The 16,617-nt window shown below is 41.3% G+C and overlaps 2 protein-coding genes across 15 annotated transcripts in view; both read left to right on the plus strand.

Moving 5' to 3' along the window:
• The window catches only part of LOC126393455 (CUGBP Elav-like family member 1), a 377,556-nt gene that overhangs the window by 29,008 nt on the left and 331,931 nt on the right, over positions 1-16,617 (plus strand). For 13 of the 14 annotated variants that reach the window (XM_050050348.1, XM_050049676.1, XM_050050099.1 and 10 more), the window contains one exon: positions 5,969-6,682. The exons of the other annotated variant lie outside the window; for it this stretch is intronic. The gene's annotated coding sequence lies outside the window, so the exon portion shown is untranslated. Of the gene's footprint in view, positions 1-5,968; positions 6,683-16,617 lie in introns of those variants that run through there. 14 annotated transcript variants of the gene reach the window in all.
• Positions 11,356-16,617, plus strand: part of tollip (toll interacting protein) — a 9,418-nt gene continuing 4,156 nt past the window's right edge. Inside the window, exons 1-5 of the mRNA XM_050051733.1 lie at positions 11,356-11,520; positions 13,912-14,061; positions 14,709-14,891; positions 15,015-15,167; positions 15,883-15,967. Of these exons, the coding sequence (XP_049907690.1) occupies positions 11,488-11,520; positions 13,912-14,061; positions 14,709-14,891; positions 15,015-15,167; positions 15,883-15,967 (604 nt within the window). The 5' untranslated portion in view covers positions 11,356-11,487. The remainder of the gene's footprint in view (positions 11,521-13,911; positions 14,062-14,708; positions 14,892-15,014; positions 15,168-15,882; positions 15,968-16,617) is intronic.

The raw sequence follows: 16,617 nt of genomic DNA on the forward strand, positions 1-16,617 counted from the left end.
GGTTCCTGTTGGTCTATCTGGTGACAGGTGACATGTATGGTGCAGCTTCCATCACCAGTCAACACCCCAGCGGCCCCTGCAACTCCTCTGCCCGGCACGAAGGAGCAAGTGGGCCTGTCATTAAAGACATTTAAACCAAAACTCTGGGGTTCAGTTACTCTTTAACCCAAAACATGATCTTTTTTCTAAACCTAACCCCGACTGCTTGACGTTCATCTGTGCATCACATACACACACTAAAGGTTTCCCTGTGTGTCGCTATGAGACTCCGAGGGGCGTGACCATAGACTTTATATAAAGGTGGACAACACATCTCCACCTTACTCCCACTGTACAAATATGAAGCCAAAATATCCTGGTTGTGATCTCCGCAGGGTCGAGTTCCCGCCCAAATACGCTTCTGACCCAGCTGCAAGCAGCGCCATTGATCGCAAGCACACCGATTTACACACACAGCTGTCAATCGTGATGTCACAACCCGTATTTATTGCATCCAATGACTAATTAAAACCAAACTTAACAACTCAACAAACAGCAGAGTGAGAAGAACTACCTGAAATGACAGAAACCGTCTTTGGGAAAAATTTATCTGATGTGTGTGAAGTTTTTAGTTTGGCTGGGTTTATGTCCTGTACTGCAGCCAGCCACCAGGGGGCGATTAGGATGTTCTGGCTTCACTTTTAGGGACCTGTCTTTTTTACACCGTGTGCGGGCCTGACAAAGCGTTTGATGACCTGGGAATGAGAACAGTTGCAGCAGCCACAGAGGAGACGGTTGTCTCTGTTCACAGTTCTCCTCTGAGCTCTGAGGTGACGAACTGCGGCCTGTTTCTGAGCTGCAGTTAAAGACGACACATTAATGCTTGTTTGTATCTGACCTGTGTGGGTGTGTGCAGCTGTTGCATGGCTTAAACTCGAGGAGTAGCCTCAGGTGTGGGTTGTGTTGTATTCAAACATTGATTTCTGTGTGACGTGGTTATGACACCTCTGTGCTCCGTGTGCTCTTTGCAGTTACTGTGTTATTCTTTACCTGGAGGTTAGTGAGACACATTTCTGATGCAGTTGAAGTTGCATGTTAAATAGAGATTTTATTTTTAAGGACTAAACTCGTCATGTTTGGGTGGTGCTCCTCCTGTGCTGTTGCACTCTGAGTGACAGGTCAGAGGTCGGGCTGATGCGGCTGTGAAGCCGTCAGCTGAAACTAGTGATGCTGTGAAGTTTGGATATGAAACCAGACCTCACAGGCTCGTTGTGTCCTGTGCAGATTTAACGCTTTGTTTGAATACATCTTGTGGTTTTAGCTCGTTTCTACCTTGAATCCAGATGTTTTGTAAAAATTCATCAACATCCCTCAACTACTGTCCTGCTAGCTGGCGGCTAGCTAACCTACAGAGGGCTACACCACTGTGTCTCTCACTGAATATCTTCTGTGATTGGAGAATTCATATAAATGTCAAATTGCTCGAGGCAAACCTGTTAGTTGCTTAGACTTGCAAGAAAACATGTTTTTTTTTTTTATATAGAACTAGGAAGCAAGACAATTGTTGAGATGTATATTTAAACTATTATGCCTTTTCTATTTTTATATAGGTTTTATACTTCCCCGGTGTGTTGGGGAACTATTTATTGCCTAAATTATTTATCTGAATTGAAATTATTTTGAAAGACAAATGTAAAGTCCAACAACTCCATTTGATCTCCTGGTGTGTGTCCTCTCCTTGCCTGTTCAGCGTTTGTTTCCCTCTGGTGATGTGTACTTTGTGTCCGTGTGGCATGGACTGTGTGTTTAGGATCCATCAGTGCTGCTACAGACTTCAGAGAACCCCCCCTCTCTGTCATTCATGCCTTCATCTGAATAAATCACTCATTTTCCAAAAACACAGGGAGCATAGTTTATTCTGCACGTCCATTTGTACGTGTGTCTGTTGGTCCTGTCTTTGTGTGTGAACAAAGAGCGATCTCATGTGTCAACAGTTTTACACCAGACGGAGTTCAGGGCGTAATTTAAAAGCCAATTCCAGGTCTGAGTCCAAAGATTGAGTCAGAGTAGAGGTATGTGTGATGTGAGTGTGAGCAGTCTGCTGCAGGGACGATCACGTCAAAGCAAAGTCACCATGTTTGTGTCCCATACTGTCCATTTGCTCATGTTAGCATTTCTGTGTCATTCCTGCTGCTAGAGATATCCTTCTTTTCTTACCGATACCTAAACTTGCACACTGAGTACCAATGTTATACCACTGCTTTAAAAAAAAAAAAAAAAGAACAGCTGTATACTGCTGACCCTGTGTGGATGTGAAATGATTGATATCGTTGTACGACATGGCTCAGTTTGAACTAATGCCAAATTACGGACATTTTGCTGACAGTTAATTTTACACTATTTACCGGAAATTAGTTCTTCTTCTCCACTTTAGACCCTTTTAGAGCTGACATCATGATGACATCAGTTTATCAGCTGGAGGTGCAGCTGCCTCTCCCCCACAGGGCTGTAGGCTACATAGGAGTGTTAAAATGTGTTTGTCTTGTTGTGTTATTGGGAGCCAGAATAGAAGGAGTCATGGCTCAAAACCAGCCGCCACTGCCCGTCAACAAAAACAAAGACAACTATGGTTAAATGTGATAAGACCAAAGGACTGGACGGAGGCCATCATCAAAAATGCTCACATGTGCAGCGCACACTTCATATCAGGTTAGGGAAAAAGTATTTCCTGTTGTAGGGATGAATAAGGTTATGTGTATTAAGGGTTATCATGTCCACCTCATCAGAAACTGGGGAGGGATTAAGAGGAATATTGGATTTCTCTGGAACGCTAACTTTTTAGCACATTAGCTAACGTTAGCTTCCATAGCAAAACAAACAAGTGTGGTCCTCCTTTGTAAGATTGGCTTCCTGTGACATCATCCATCCACTGAGTGAGAGCATACGGGTCGGCCAGTCTGGTCCCGTTGGTCAGTGTTTACTTATTCAAGTAACACTGGCGGTCCCGGAGAGTGAGTGACCTGACATGGTGCGTTGGTAAATTCAGTCTGACGCTCTACACTAAAATGAGAGCCCTGTTGGTGGAAGAAACGCAGCGTTATATTTCTACATGAATGAACCAACGGTTAAGTTAATCACACATTCACTCCGCTCGGCGCTCTGCTGCTCCGTCTCCACAGACAGAGTGTCCAGAGTGCGCTCTGCCACTCTGAGAGTGCGCTGCTCTGGATAACCCAACGCTACATTCAGACAGCGCTCCCAATTTATCAACGCTCCAGTTTGTGTCAGAGTGCGCTCCCACACTCACAATGAGTGTTTCTGAACGCACCACTCACATCATCTTCCTCCATTGTCTAAAACAAGACAACAGAACTTGCTAGCTAGCGCTAGCTAATGTCTGTGGAGAACTGTTTTGCCTCCAGCTAAGCCCCGCCTACCAAAAAATGTCATACTGTACTAACAGTAAAAGGGTCTATAAAACAGTAGTTGCCTGTGGCTGCTAGAGGTGGGCAATATGGCTCTAAAGTAATATCAGGATATTTTTTGGGATAATATCCTTGACGATATGACACATTAGTAAAAAATATTTTATTATTACTTTAAGAAGATAGAATTGCAACAAAATCAGTGATCTAGTTTCACAGTTTGCTTCAAATCTTCAGTAAAAACAAAAGAAAACTGATCTCTCATTTCTTTAGTTTGTGAACAACAACAGTAACTCAGAGTGAGATTCAGATTCTGTTACAATATCAATAGAGAGGAGAGAGAGAGACGCTGTGCTGCTGCCAGACGAGCCGCTGACTGAGTTCCCTCTGAGCGCTAAGAGAAGTAAAACATTCAGGACGCCACAGTTTATTCCACACTACTGAAGCCGCTCCTCTTTTTGGATCCACCACAGAATCGTAATAGTTTGACTTTCAGTCATGCTTGTTGTTGCCGTGGGTAACAGGATGACATCATTATGTCAACAAGCCGAAATTTTGCGAGTATCACAATATGAATTTTTTTATATGATATTAAAATGTATACCGTTATTATTGTGAACACGATAATATGGCACACCCCTAGTGGCTGCACAGCGCAACTTGCTTTGTACTTTTTTGGAGCCACAAAGAAGAATTAATTTCCGGGATACTGGATCTGTGCATGAAGTTGCATATTCGTAGATACCTGATCCAGCACTTTAAGCAGTGTAGGAAGCATTTCTGATCGAGGAATCAGAACAACTTCACCTGCAACTGCACAGAAATCATGTTTATGTGTCAGGGTCTTTGTTATCTTACATTTACATATATACATACGTGTGTGTGTGTGTGTGTGTGTGTGTGTGCGTGTGCATAGATAGACAAAAGACAAGCTGCCTGAAGTGAAGTTTAAAGGGATGGTTTGTATCTTTTGATGTGGGGTCATATAAGGTTCTCATCTATAGTCGGTGTATTACATACAGTAGATGTCAGTTTAGAGGAGTCTGACACTGAAGCTAAGGAGTGTGTTGCTGTGCACAGCGTCAGCAACAAAATGTATTTTAGACACTGAAAAAAGTCCTTTACTAACAAGGATGTAAACGCACAGTGAATGACATAAACAAAAGAAATGTTTTATGGCGGTGGCCTGTCTAAAATGAGCAGTGTGAAAGTTATGCTGTGTCTCAAATCGGATACTTAATTAGTATACTGATATGAAGTACACTGCGTACATTATGTTCTTACACCAGTCAGTCGAAACATTAAACCACTGGCGGGTGAGTGAGTAAAATTGATCTTGTTACAATGCAGTGTTCTGCTGGGAAGCTTTTGGTCCTGGCATTTATGTGGATGCCACTTGATGTACTTCACCAGCCCAAACCAAGACCAGGTACCCACCCGTACCTGCTGTTTGCAGACCAAGTACTCCCCCTCCCAGTGCACCCCGCCACACCACAAAAACTTCTCAGGAATGGCTCAAGAAGAGCTAAAGGTGATGATCTGGCCTCTGTGGAAAGTGTTGGTACCCCACTTTGCAGCCAACAGGTCTCAAAGGATCTGCTGCCAACACACTGGTGCCAGACACCACAGGACACCCTTAGAGGTCCTGAGTCCATGCCTTGACAGTTCAGAGCATAGTCTGATCCAAGAAGGCCCCACAATGGATCAGGGGCACTTCTAGGATACTGGCACTTTCCACAAATCAGTGCTGTCCGATGAAAAACACGTGTCTCCACTTTTGACGATTTTGACTTTCTACAGTGCATGGAGTGCCCATAATATTCCCTAGCAACCGTTAGCGTTGGGTATCCAAATGACCAATGGAAAGACGTTTTATTACTTCATCTATTCAACACGTATCTCCACTGGGTGTCAGACGTGTCCATCAAAGCGCGTAGAAAGTCAAAGTCGTCAAAAGTGGAGGAACATCGACGAAGCGCTCGATCAGATAGGGGTGGTTAGAGTTCAAACAGAGCGTCACATTTCTATATGCATTAACGAGCGGACAAGTTAATCACACATTCACTTCTCTCTGCCACTCCAAGAGTGCAGTGCTCTGGATAACCAAGTGGTACATTCCAACAGCGTTATGAATTTATGAACGGTCCAGTTTGTGTCAGAGTGTGCTTCGGTACTCAGACATTAGCTAAAGAAAAAAAGTCATACTGTTTACTAACTGTAAAAGGGTCTATATGGCGGCGATCCAGCAGCCAGTGAGGCATCTATGTATCTATATCTATGTCCTGATGTGACCTGCATGTCGTCACTGATTCTGTGCTGGCATTTTATCCAGGCTGTCATATGTGTGTGTGTTGCTGTCATCGTCATCCCCCTCAGTCCCTGGTAGCATGTGGCTCGTCCTCACTCTGTCCCTGACACTGACTGTTGAGTGTTTAGACTGTAATCAGCAGCACACAGAGATGATCAGATCATTCTTGGTTTCTTTTCTCTCTCCTGTCTGTGTTTCCATTGTGGTTTAACCTCGGTTTGTCTCCCTGTTGTGTTTTTCTTTTTGTTTTTTCTAGATCTCTTCCTGTTTGCCCCTAGCATGTTGATGTGGCGTCACAGTTCATCGTCCAGTCCTTGTCTTCTGCGCTTCTCTGATGCTTCCAATTTCACCATTGACCTTGTGTTTGGCATTGATTACCAGGAGGTTTTTGTTTCGTTGTTTCCCATGTGTCCTCTGTGCTGCCAACAGGGGCACTAGAAAGACTGCCCCTGAACATGTTCAAAACTTCATTCAGATTACTACAGTCATAAAAAGAGATCTATTTTTCTAGAACGTTCTCACGTGACCACTAGAGATTTTGCAGAATCAGTTTGACACAAGTCTGACCTTTGTTTTTATCTCCTGTGTTGTGGAGCAGTCCTCCCAGTGCCCCCTTCCTCTGGGTTTGTTTGTGTGTGTGTGTGTGTGAAGCAGCTAATCTGTCTGTGGTGGTGTTGTGTGTGAGTGCTGGTGTGTGTGTGTGTGTGTCTCCTGAGTTAGAAAAACTTTTCAACCAAGTTAGTGATCACGTGTTGTTAGATATTAGTTATTTAATGCTAGGCTAGCTAAGGGTTCATCCGTGGGAGTTCCCATTTGAGTGATGTTGTGAGACAGTAACACAACCCGTTCTCATTACCAGGTCGTCAAATTACTGATGCTTTGTCGCACCCCTCAGCGTCTCATAGCGATGCACAGGGCGCCCTTTGGCATCTCACATTGTTACATGGGTTAATGTTGTGAAACGGTTGCGGTTAGATTTAGAAAAAAGGTCACGTTTTGGGTTAAATAAATGTTTGTTAGATAACGTAAACATGTAAAAATTGGATAATGTTACGTTAAAGAAACCACTGAGTTTTGGTTTAACACTGGACACGAAATGCAGGTTCTGGATGAAAGTCCAGTTTTGTTTAACACCTCTGTCCCACCCTACTTGGATTATTTGATCACAGCGTCAAGTATCGCCACTGAGGAGTTTACGCTGGAGTTAGCTGAAAGCTCAGTACGTCTCATAAAGAAGCTAAAGGGTGGCTTTGATATGATATCACACACTGAAGCGCGTGACAAAGCGTCCGTATTTGACGTCCTGGGAATGAGAACGGGCTGGGTAACATTTTTTGTGTCGGTGTGAAAATCTGATTTTACTTTAAGCCTATCGACTGACCTCCGCAAGCACATGATGCTGTTCTGCTCGTTTATTTTTATTTTTTTGTGTGTGGGGAATCAGACAAAATCCACAGAGGAGAGACTTTTGTCACAGTATATTTAGTATGCATGTTTTTTTAATATATATAAATATATATATATATATAAAGTATATCTGCACTGAAATTCTTGGCAAAATGTGATCTAGTTTGTGTTAAGTTAAATAATGAATAAACTGGTGCCAAATGTTTTGCACAATCAGTATTTTCCCCTTTTTATTGGCTCTACTGGTCAGACTGGTGGCAGAGGGTTGGTTGGTGTCGCTGGTGCAGAAGGTTTCACTGAAGAACGGACGTCAACTTGATTTTAAATCATCTGGATACAACATTAAATTAAAGCTGCACTAGCTATGAACAGGCCTTTGCACCTTCATGCACATTGGGGTTGCTTGTGGGACACAGTAGACGCAGCATTTTGTCCACAGAAATGACCTGTTGCAAATTATGCACCACTTCCTGTGTCCACTCTGTGGCGCTACAGAACAAACAGTAATAAAATGCCATGTGTCTGGATATCATGTGAAGTCCACACCATGTAAATTTAAAGTCACACAACCATGACCATCTGTTATCAGCAGGTGGCAGTGTAGGTATGAGACACTATGGGCATGTAGATGTCTTCAGGAGTGGACTAGGGGCCGTACACATGCCGCGTTTTTTGCGCCCTCAATTTCATTGTTTTCAGTGTAGATGAGAGATAAACCGAGTTCAACTTTTGGAACGCAGCAGCGTCATGTGACAAGAAACAACCAATCACACCCAATGGATAGCTTTCCTTCTTCAGTAAATATCAGTCTGTGGTAAATATGAAGAAGTTGATTATGTTAGTGCAGAGCTACTCAGAGCTTTACAGCTGTCCCACAGACGATAGGCCTACACAGCGCCTGGAAGAAGATCAGCTCTGCACTCAGGATTTTAGGTAAATAGGCTATGATTCAATGCTTGTTAAGGTGGCTTTGCAACCTCAGACACAAGTTGCCGCAGCGCTCTTGAAAGCTGGCACAAAAAAAGGCTAAAAAGTAGAGTCAAGCGCCTGACCTTGCACTTTCCAGGCGATTAAAGATGCAGCATGTGTACGGCCCCTTATCCACCATTAAATTTGGGACAGATTGGACCACGAAAAGTCAAGTTACCACAGCTTCCTGTGTCATGTTGAAACATCAAAATTTGCTGCGCCACCACAGAATCGGCATTAACGAAAACTAACAATGAAGCATCATCAGAGTCTTCAGGGTGTTTTTTTGCCCATCTTTAAGCGGGCAATTAATTAGTCATTAACTCATTTGGCCGATAACTGATATCGATATATCCACTTTTTCCCCCACCTAATTTTAGTGATCATCAAGTCTCTTCTATAGTGGAATTAACATTGTATTAAACACACATACTCTCATCATGACAGCCCACCAGCAGATGGAGACATGAAATACAATACTTTTCAATGTATGTGATATTCATTCATTGTGCAAATTAAGAGAAAGCCAATATTGGGCGATACAATGACGTGCTGATATTATCGTGCATCCCTAACTCTACTCAAACATGACGTCTGGGGCAGATTTGACCAAGGCCAGTCTGGTTACAAACCATTTACACTTTTGTTGTGAAACATGGAAAGGTGACGCTTCGCCACGGCCACGCCATTGGACGGAAACTCAAAAGCTTCACAGTTTAGCATTGCAAAGGTGTTTAGATGATTCTGCCCAGATTTGATGTTGAGCTGGTAAAAACTCCAGAAAGAGTTTGTCAAAGTACAAAAGCCCTAAGAGACCTTTTTATTTTGTTTGTTTAAGATATTTGTTGGGGGGGGGGGGTTAATGACATGCAGCAAAGGGCAGTGGATTGGAATCGAACAGAGCATGTAAAACTGAAACTATGAAACTAGGCAACAATGAAAATTCCCAATTACATGACCTTATAATTAAGATAAGATAAATCTTTTTTCATCCCCAGTGGATAAATTCAGTTGTTACATTGCAAGGTTCTGTCTGCCTTTATTTATTTATCCTCTATTTAGTCAGAAAGGTCTCACTGAGATACAAGATTACTTGTCAGAAATAAGGCAATCACATGAAACTGTTCTTTGACAAGTCAGCAACGTTTGTAACATTTTGTGTAGGTTTTAAATTTTATTTTCCTTGTTTTCAACACGTAACAGCTGTAATACATCCAGAGTGAAATACCAAATACAAAAACTTGCATGTTGTCCATTTTTATACCAAAATGTATTAGCTATCGATGTCCTATAATTATTAAGATTTGGACAAGTCCAGAAAGTATGAATGAATGATCCTGTTACTGTTCTACATCTGTTGCATGAGGGATCTGTCCCTGGATAAATCTTGGCTAACTTAAAGTAAAGTAAGCTCTATCTGCAAAGCACCAGTCAGTGCTCCAAATACACAGGTGGACCACTTAGGTTTTGCCTCTATACCAAATCACCTACTGCTACTGTGACTGAGGTTAAACGTACAGTATGTCATTTTCTGCTGCTTTCTGAATTAAAACAACAACAAAGACTGAGCCATATCGTCACTGCACTCAGTTTCTCCTTCAGTGTTCAGTGTTCAGGAGGTTTTTACTGTGAGCTGAATTATCCGCAGAGGTCTCTTCTTCTCCACAACAAACAGACCAGCTGATTTAAACCAATAAAACACTGAATAAAAATGTATCATGGTACAAATTGTTTCTGTGATCACTTCACATCCAGACATCTGATGACTCACATCTTTCATGTGATTAAAACATATAGTTAAAGATGACCAGGATCTAAAAGGTGTGTCATAAAAATGTGGCTTCAAACTGGGTAAAAACTTGATTTATAACAGCTTCTGGCAGACGACCACAAACCTGATACCTGCACAAAGAGGATGTGACGACACTGACAGGTGACAGTGACCACATGACAGATTTTTCTGGGTTTGAACATTGAAGGAAACATTTGGGATAATGTAGGTACACAAAACTGTGGTGACACCTTATCAGTGACATCAGAAACAGCCAGATGTGCGTCTGTCAAACATCTCAACAAGCTGACTTCACCTGCTGCCTGGAAGGTGTGACAGCTACAGAGGCCTGGAAGGGACACAGAGGTAAATATTACAAATGGCGGGAAAAAATGTCTGCAGGCTGTTAGAAGTGAACGTTTGTGGTTTCTGAAGACATATTTTATGTTTCTCCAGCAGCAAGACGAAGGTTAGAAAAAAAATCCCAAGAACTGCAGTCATCATGTCAGAACCTGGAAAGACTTTAACAACATTAAATTCATTTCTCTATAACTCAGACCTTGACAAGTGTCAAAATGTCTTAAATCAATTTTTCATAAATCTGAAATATGCGTAGACATTTGAGGCAGGATATTATCAACAACAGCTGTGTGATCATCGCTGCTCGGATGTTTGTTTGGTTTCTGTACAAATAAAACGTTTCAGAAATGTTCATTTGTCCTGTGTTTTCTGTCAGAAGTTTAATAGTGTGATTCCATTCCTGGAGGATAGATACTGCTGATGTTTTTACAAGAATCCACACAAACCCACACTACGTTATAGATTGGGGGGGGGGGGGGGGACTTCGTTTTTTAAATTATTATCATACAAAAGTAATAAGGTAGGGGAAAATGAGGGAAGAGAAGGGACAAAAGAAAATTAGGGAAAAAGAGAAGAAAGAAATTCAACTTCTCTAGGATATCTAGAGAGATATCTGCTTGTTTTTGTTATTTGAGATTTTGAGATTGTGGGGTGGGAGGGACGTACAGTAGCTATTGTAAAGACTGACACCTTCTTCTTTTCTTTTGTTTTTATGAGAGGTAGCCCTACTGTGTAAGAGACTGTAATTTTGACAAATAAAAAGTTAAAAAAAAAAGGGCAATAAAATGAAAACAAAATACAACCAATAAATTTGTTTGCTCCTATCCTAGGCCAAAAACTCCCAGAACAAAACAATAAAAAAAACATTAGTCCCTCACCAGTACTGTGCCTCCCCATTTCCGCACCACCCCCTCCCCTCTCATAAATAACTAACTGTCCCTTATGTCTATATTTACATCTCCCTATTATCTATATTAGTTTTTTTTTAAATTTTGTTTAATTTGTTGTTTCACAAATGATGTTAAAATGGTCATTTTTAATGTTATAAAATAAAATTTGTAAAAAAAAAAATTAAAATAAAAAATTGGTTGTAAATAAAGATTTTTCAAAAAAAAAAAAAAAGAAAGCAGACAAAGACTTCCGGGTCAGGTCTGAACTAATCCAAACAGAGGTGGTGTCAACACAGTTGTTTCTAGTTTAGTTAAAACCGTCTGTGATCAAAGAAGAAGAGTCGAGAATCTGATCCATCGTCACACCGGAGAGACAACATGGCGACCACCATCAGCACCCAGCGGGGACAGGTACACTGAGCTCTGTGCTTATTACAGCTTAGCTTAGACTGTTAGACACTGACAGGCGGAACTAGCTTCAGTTTGTCAGCAGCTGTGAGAGTTAACTAAGTTTAGTCATTAAACTGTAACACACAGCCGTCTACAACCCTGACTCTGTCATCTACAACACCGACTCCATCACCTACATCCCTGACATCATCCACCGACACCGAGGAAATAACCAGTACCGTTATATAACTAGCTAATGTTAGGTTAGTTAGCTACACAGGTTAGCTACATGAGCTAGCTAACGTTAGCATCTGTGGGCTAACGTCAACAAACCGTCACAGCAGCTCAATCACGGATTAAGATGCCAAGAATACCCGAGTCTGACACAAGACTGTTGGCTATAAGAAAGACAACAACAACAACAACAACAACAAATAACTGTTATAAATATACAGTGCTGGGGAAGCTAACGTTATTTTAAAACAGAGCTACAAACGTTAGTTAATTCACATTAAAGAAGCTGAACTGCAGTAAAGCTAACGTTACTCAAGTACAGGGATAGTAAATATGTAGCATATATATATATATATATATATATAGATAGATATATGTTTATTTACATACATATATGTGCACAGTTGAATAATTGCACAGTTCAGTTCTTTAGTAGAAGTCAAATAACTCATTAGAATAAATGGTTGTGTACGAACATATCCTCTGAAAAAGAGACCAGAGTTGTGAGTAATTCAAATTAAAAATACTGACACACCATCAGCTTTTCCTCCACTTGTTAAATAGTATGTGAATATAATTTCTATGGAGTCAGGACAGTGACAGTAAACAGGTACTGAAAAAAAAAATTGGTCCTGAACTTAAAAATAAAACACAGGCATTAAAAATATTTTATTTTAATATTTCTTTGCACTCTGATGTGTTAGATTTTTTCATTAGTTTTTTTTTTCCATACTGACAGTTTTTTTTTCAGTGACAGTTCCTTTCAATTTTAATTTTCTGTCACTGTACGGTGGCTCAGTTAAAGTCTGTCATTCTTTAAACCAGGCTACTGATTTAAGTGTGACCAACCTCACATAATCACTGGCCTGTTGTATACACACACACACACACACACACACACACACACACGCTGCACATGACTCGCACGGCAAGGCAACAGTCATATCATAAGGATGAGTCATTTAGAGTCATGTGATGTTTACAAGATTCTTCCTTTTTAATTGGTGCATCACACAGTGAACATTTGCGATATATATTTAAAAAGAATGCAGCTGGATGCAAAATCTCCTGTTTATTTTAGTTATTTTCAAAGGGGAGAGTTTTTACACAAACCTCTATTAACAAAATGGTTTCAAGTTTCAGTTACAGTAATAAAATGTTTATTAAACCAACAATAATCCTTCTGTTTGCACTCCTTTAAGGCTTGTTCTGACTGATAATAATATAAATTTTGTAATAACGTGAAACTGTTATATTTTCTGAGACGATCATGATACCCTGAGAATCTCATACTGTTGCAACCCTATTACAGATATTGAGAAGGTATATATGTAAAAAAAAACATAGCACACCAAGTGAGGATAATTCCAGTGTTAACATTTTGCAGTTACCAGGGTGAGAGTATGTCTGTGTCTGTATGTGTGCTGTTATGGTGTTTTCAAGATTCAAATGATGACTGTTATTTTTTATTTGTTTGTTTTAGATTTTTTTTTATTTAGTTATTTCAAGGTCCAAACAGACAACTGAATTGCACTCATAGGACTTTATAGCCTGATATAGCTACAGCAACATAGAAGTGAGTTACAGTGTGTAATACAGAAGCCAAAATGGACCAACAAAGTAAATGTAAATATAAGGTATGAACACAGAATAACTGATACGAAAAAAGAAACTGAACTAGATATATAGAAACAGAATGTTGGGGTGTGTCTTCATGATGCTCTCATCACTTTACAGAAGGGTTAGGAAAACATTAAAGGAAAAAAGAACAATAATTATAATTATTAAAATATAAAAAACAAATAAAAATACTTATAATGATGATGATAAGTATTATTATTATACATACAATTTTAATAACAACACTTAATAATAATTGTTATTATTATTAGTAGTAGTAGTAGTAGTAGTATTATAAATAGAATTTAAATAACACAAGGGGACTTAAATTCACCTTAAACAACTGGAGAACATACACATGTAATATACGCCATCCATTTTTCCCTTTTTTTCAAAAACTGCAGTCTAATAATAAAAAAGTAATCCTTTCCAGTCAAGATTTTTCATTTTGAACCCTAATTTCATTTAAAAAACATTTGTGTGCATTTGTCAGGGTCTGTCAGGTTCTATCAGGTTGACCTGTTCGTGTGTCTCATGTGTGCTCTGTCTTGTTCTCAGGTGTACATCGGGGAGCTTCCTCAGGACTTCCTGCGGATCACTCCCACCCAGCAGCAGCAGCAGGTCCAGCTGGACGCTCAGGCAGCCAGACAGCTGCAGTACGGAGGCTCGATAGGCACCGTGGGGCGACTCAGCATCACTGTGGTCCAGGTAAACACAGCTCAGCTTCACTGTCACAGATACATCTGGGTCTCATTTGAATACCTGTACCAGTATGGATCATATTTCTTTAACGTGTACCGTAAGATACAAAAGCACATTATGAAATATGAAATTTAGAGTATTAAGTTCATATTTAGTCTGGAAACCAGACGAATCTGTGAGCTCATGTTTATTTGCTCTGGCAGATGCGTCTGGTCTCCCTCCTGTTCAGACAGATTTCCAGACTGCCTGGCCCAGGCCGGCCAATCACAACTGTTTATCTAATATGAGGCTTTTTAAGATGATGACTGACAACATGCAGCCTTCGTGCTTTATACTTAATACGTTACATAAAGATGACATCATCTTTGGCTCGTGCGTCCTCCCGCTGACGACACTATGGCAAGCATAACCCTAGCATAGTACAGAGTATTATCAACAGGCATTTTCAAAACAAGATGGCTGACCCTGTTTCTCCTCCTCAATTAAGCCTGTGAGTTGCAGAGTCTCCTCCCCTCTGTCACACATTTATCTTTTTAACCTGTGTCGTTTAAAATAACTGGATACAGTGGAATATGAGGGCGAGTGGAACTGTGAGAGTTTACATCATGAATGTGTCACCTGACTGAAACCACACTGTTTATTTGGCTGTTTAGGCAAAGCTGGCTAAAAACTACGGAATGACTCGGATGGATCCGTACTGTCGGATCCGACTGGGTTACGCAGTCTACGAGACACCGACTGCTCACAACGGAGCCAAGAACCCGCGCTGGAACAAGGTGATCCAGTGCACGGTGCCTCCGGGGGTGGACTCCTTCTACCTGGAGATCTTTGACGAGGTGAGGAGGTCACAGAGTCGTGAATCTTCTGACCTGCTACAGAGTTGTATATGTGTGTTAAGTGATCTGATGAGCGTGTGATTTGTTGTCTGTTTCCAATGTTTCTGACGACGTGCCGTCCAGAGAGCGTTCTCCATGGACGACAGGATAGCATGGACTCATGTCACCATCCCTGAGGGCCTGAGGGAGGGCAGCGTGGTGGACGAGTGGTTCAGCCTCAGCGGCAGGCAGGGCGACGACAAGGAGGGCATGATCAACCTGGTGATGTCTTTCGCTGTGAGTAGACACAAAGTGCTCTTCCTTCTCTTGTTCCGTGAGTCAGAGGGACAGGTTCAGGTTGTTTAACTGAATAAAATGATTACAAATATATTCAACAACAAAAGGACAAAGTATTAAACATCAATTACAGAGAAATGTACAGTCTCTGTAATTTTAAAATCATGACTATCATATGTTAGAATTTATTATGCATGCAGTTGTTACTTATTGCCGAATAACAGCAGCAGGTCTCTGTGGTTTGACCTCCGTCTCTGGTGAGTTCGGTGTAGGGCATTATCTCCATGGTGACAGACACATGAGTAAGCGGGTCAAAGTCCAGGGTGTAATGTTAGGAGGAAGTAGTTTGTTCTGATTGTGTGTGTACTGAATGCAACATCATTTTCTCTTTAAGGGCAGCTGCAGTAAATAATAAAAGGAAAAAGAAAAAGTATGTGATTCGGAACATATGCTGTGTATAGAGGCCTTTATTTTTCTTCGTTTGTGTGTCCTCTCCACTCACTGTTATCTCTGCTGCCCTCTGCTGGTGTGGATGGATTTTACCCCAGAGTCTGCAGGTGGTAGAGTGCAGAGGATGCAGGGATGTGAAACTGTTTGGAGTTAGACATTGCATGGTCAATAAAACTGATTCAGTCCAAGCAGTGACGCTCTTCATCTTGTCTCTGCGTCTCTCTCTGTCTCTGTGTCTGTGTCTGCATCTCTCTGTGTGTGCCAGTCCTTACCAGCGGGGATGATGACTCAGCCTGTGGTCCTGATGCCTTCTGTGTATCAGCAAGGAGTCGGATATGTGCCCATCGCAGGTCAGACACACACACACACACACACGGTGCATTTGTTCTTCAGTCTGTGAACACAAGCCAATGCAAATGTCTTCTGTGGCTGTGGAGAAGCTTTGTCAAGTCTGAGAAAGTAACCTTGACGATGTCATGGTGATGTCGTCAGGTTCATTGCAGTGTCTGTGTCACTGCACTTTGATGCATTTTTTCATGTTTATTTCCGAATTTTGTGTCGACCACATGAAGGCCTTGTCAACAGGTACGCAGGTATTTTTTATAATGTAACTTTTGCTTTGTGTTTGGCCTTTTGTTCACACACACACTGCACTGACAACAGATCTTTTTAAAACTCCATCCAAGGTGAAGTTGTTCAGAAACTCAGTTCTCAGTGCTGACATGTAGACGGGGAAAACGTCAGAGCGTGCACCGTTATCTCCTCTGAGCGACATCACAAATGAGGAGACATTTCCTGCAGTGGTGGGTGTGACCAGAATAGTTATGTCTCTGACTGTGCTAACAGGACTTTTTACATCTTAAAGGTAGGGTCTGGAGGATTTTCCAGTTGCTGTTTGTAAACACACATTCAAATTTGGCCCCTCCTATCAGGCTCAACTCTCCCGGGTGTACGGAGGTACGGAAGAAGGCTTCACAGAAGAGGTTCAGGCAAGGCTCGC

Source organism: Epinephelus moara, chromosome 1 (assembly GCF_006386435.1).
Source record: "Epinephelus moara isolate mb chromosome 1, YSFRI_EMoa_1.0, whole genome shotgun sequence".
Classification (NCBI taxonomy): domain Eukaryota; kingdom Metazoa; phylum Chordata; class Actinopteri; order Perciformes; family Serranidae; genus Epinephelus; species Epinephelus moara.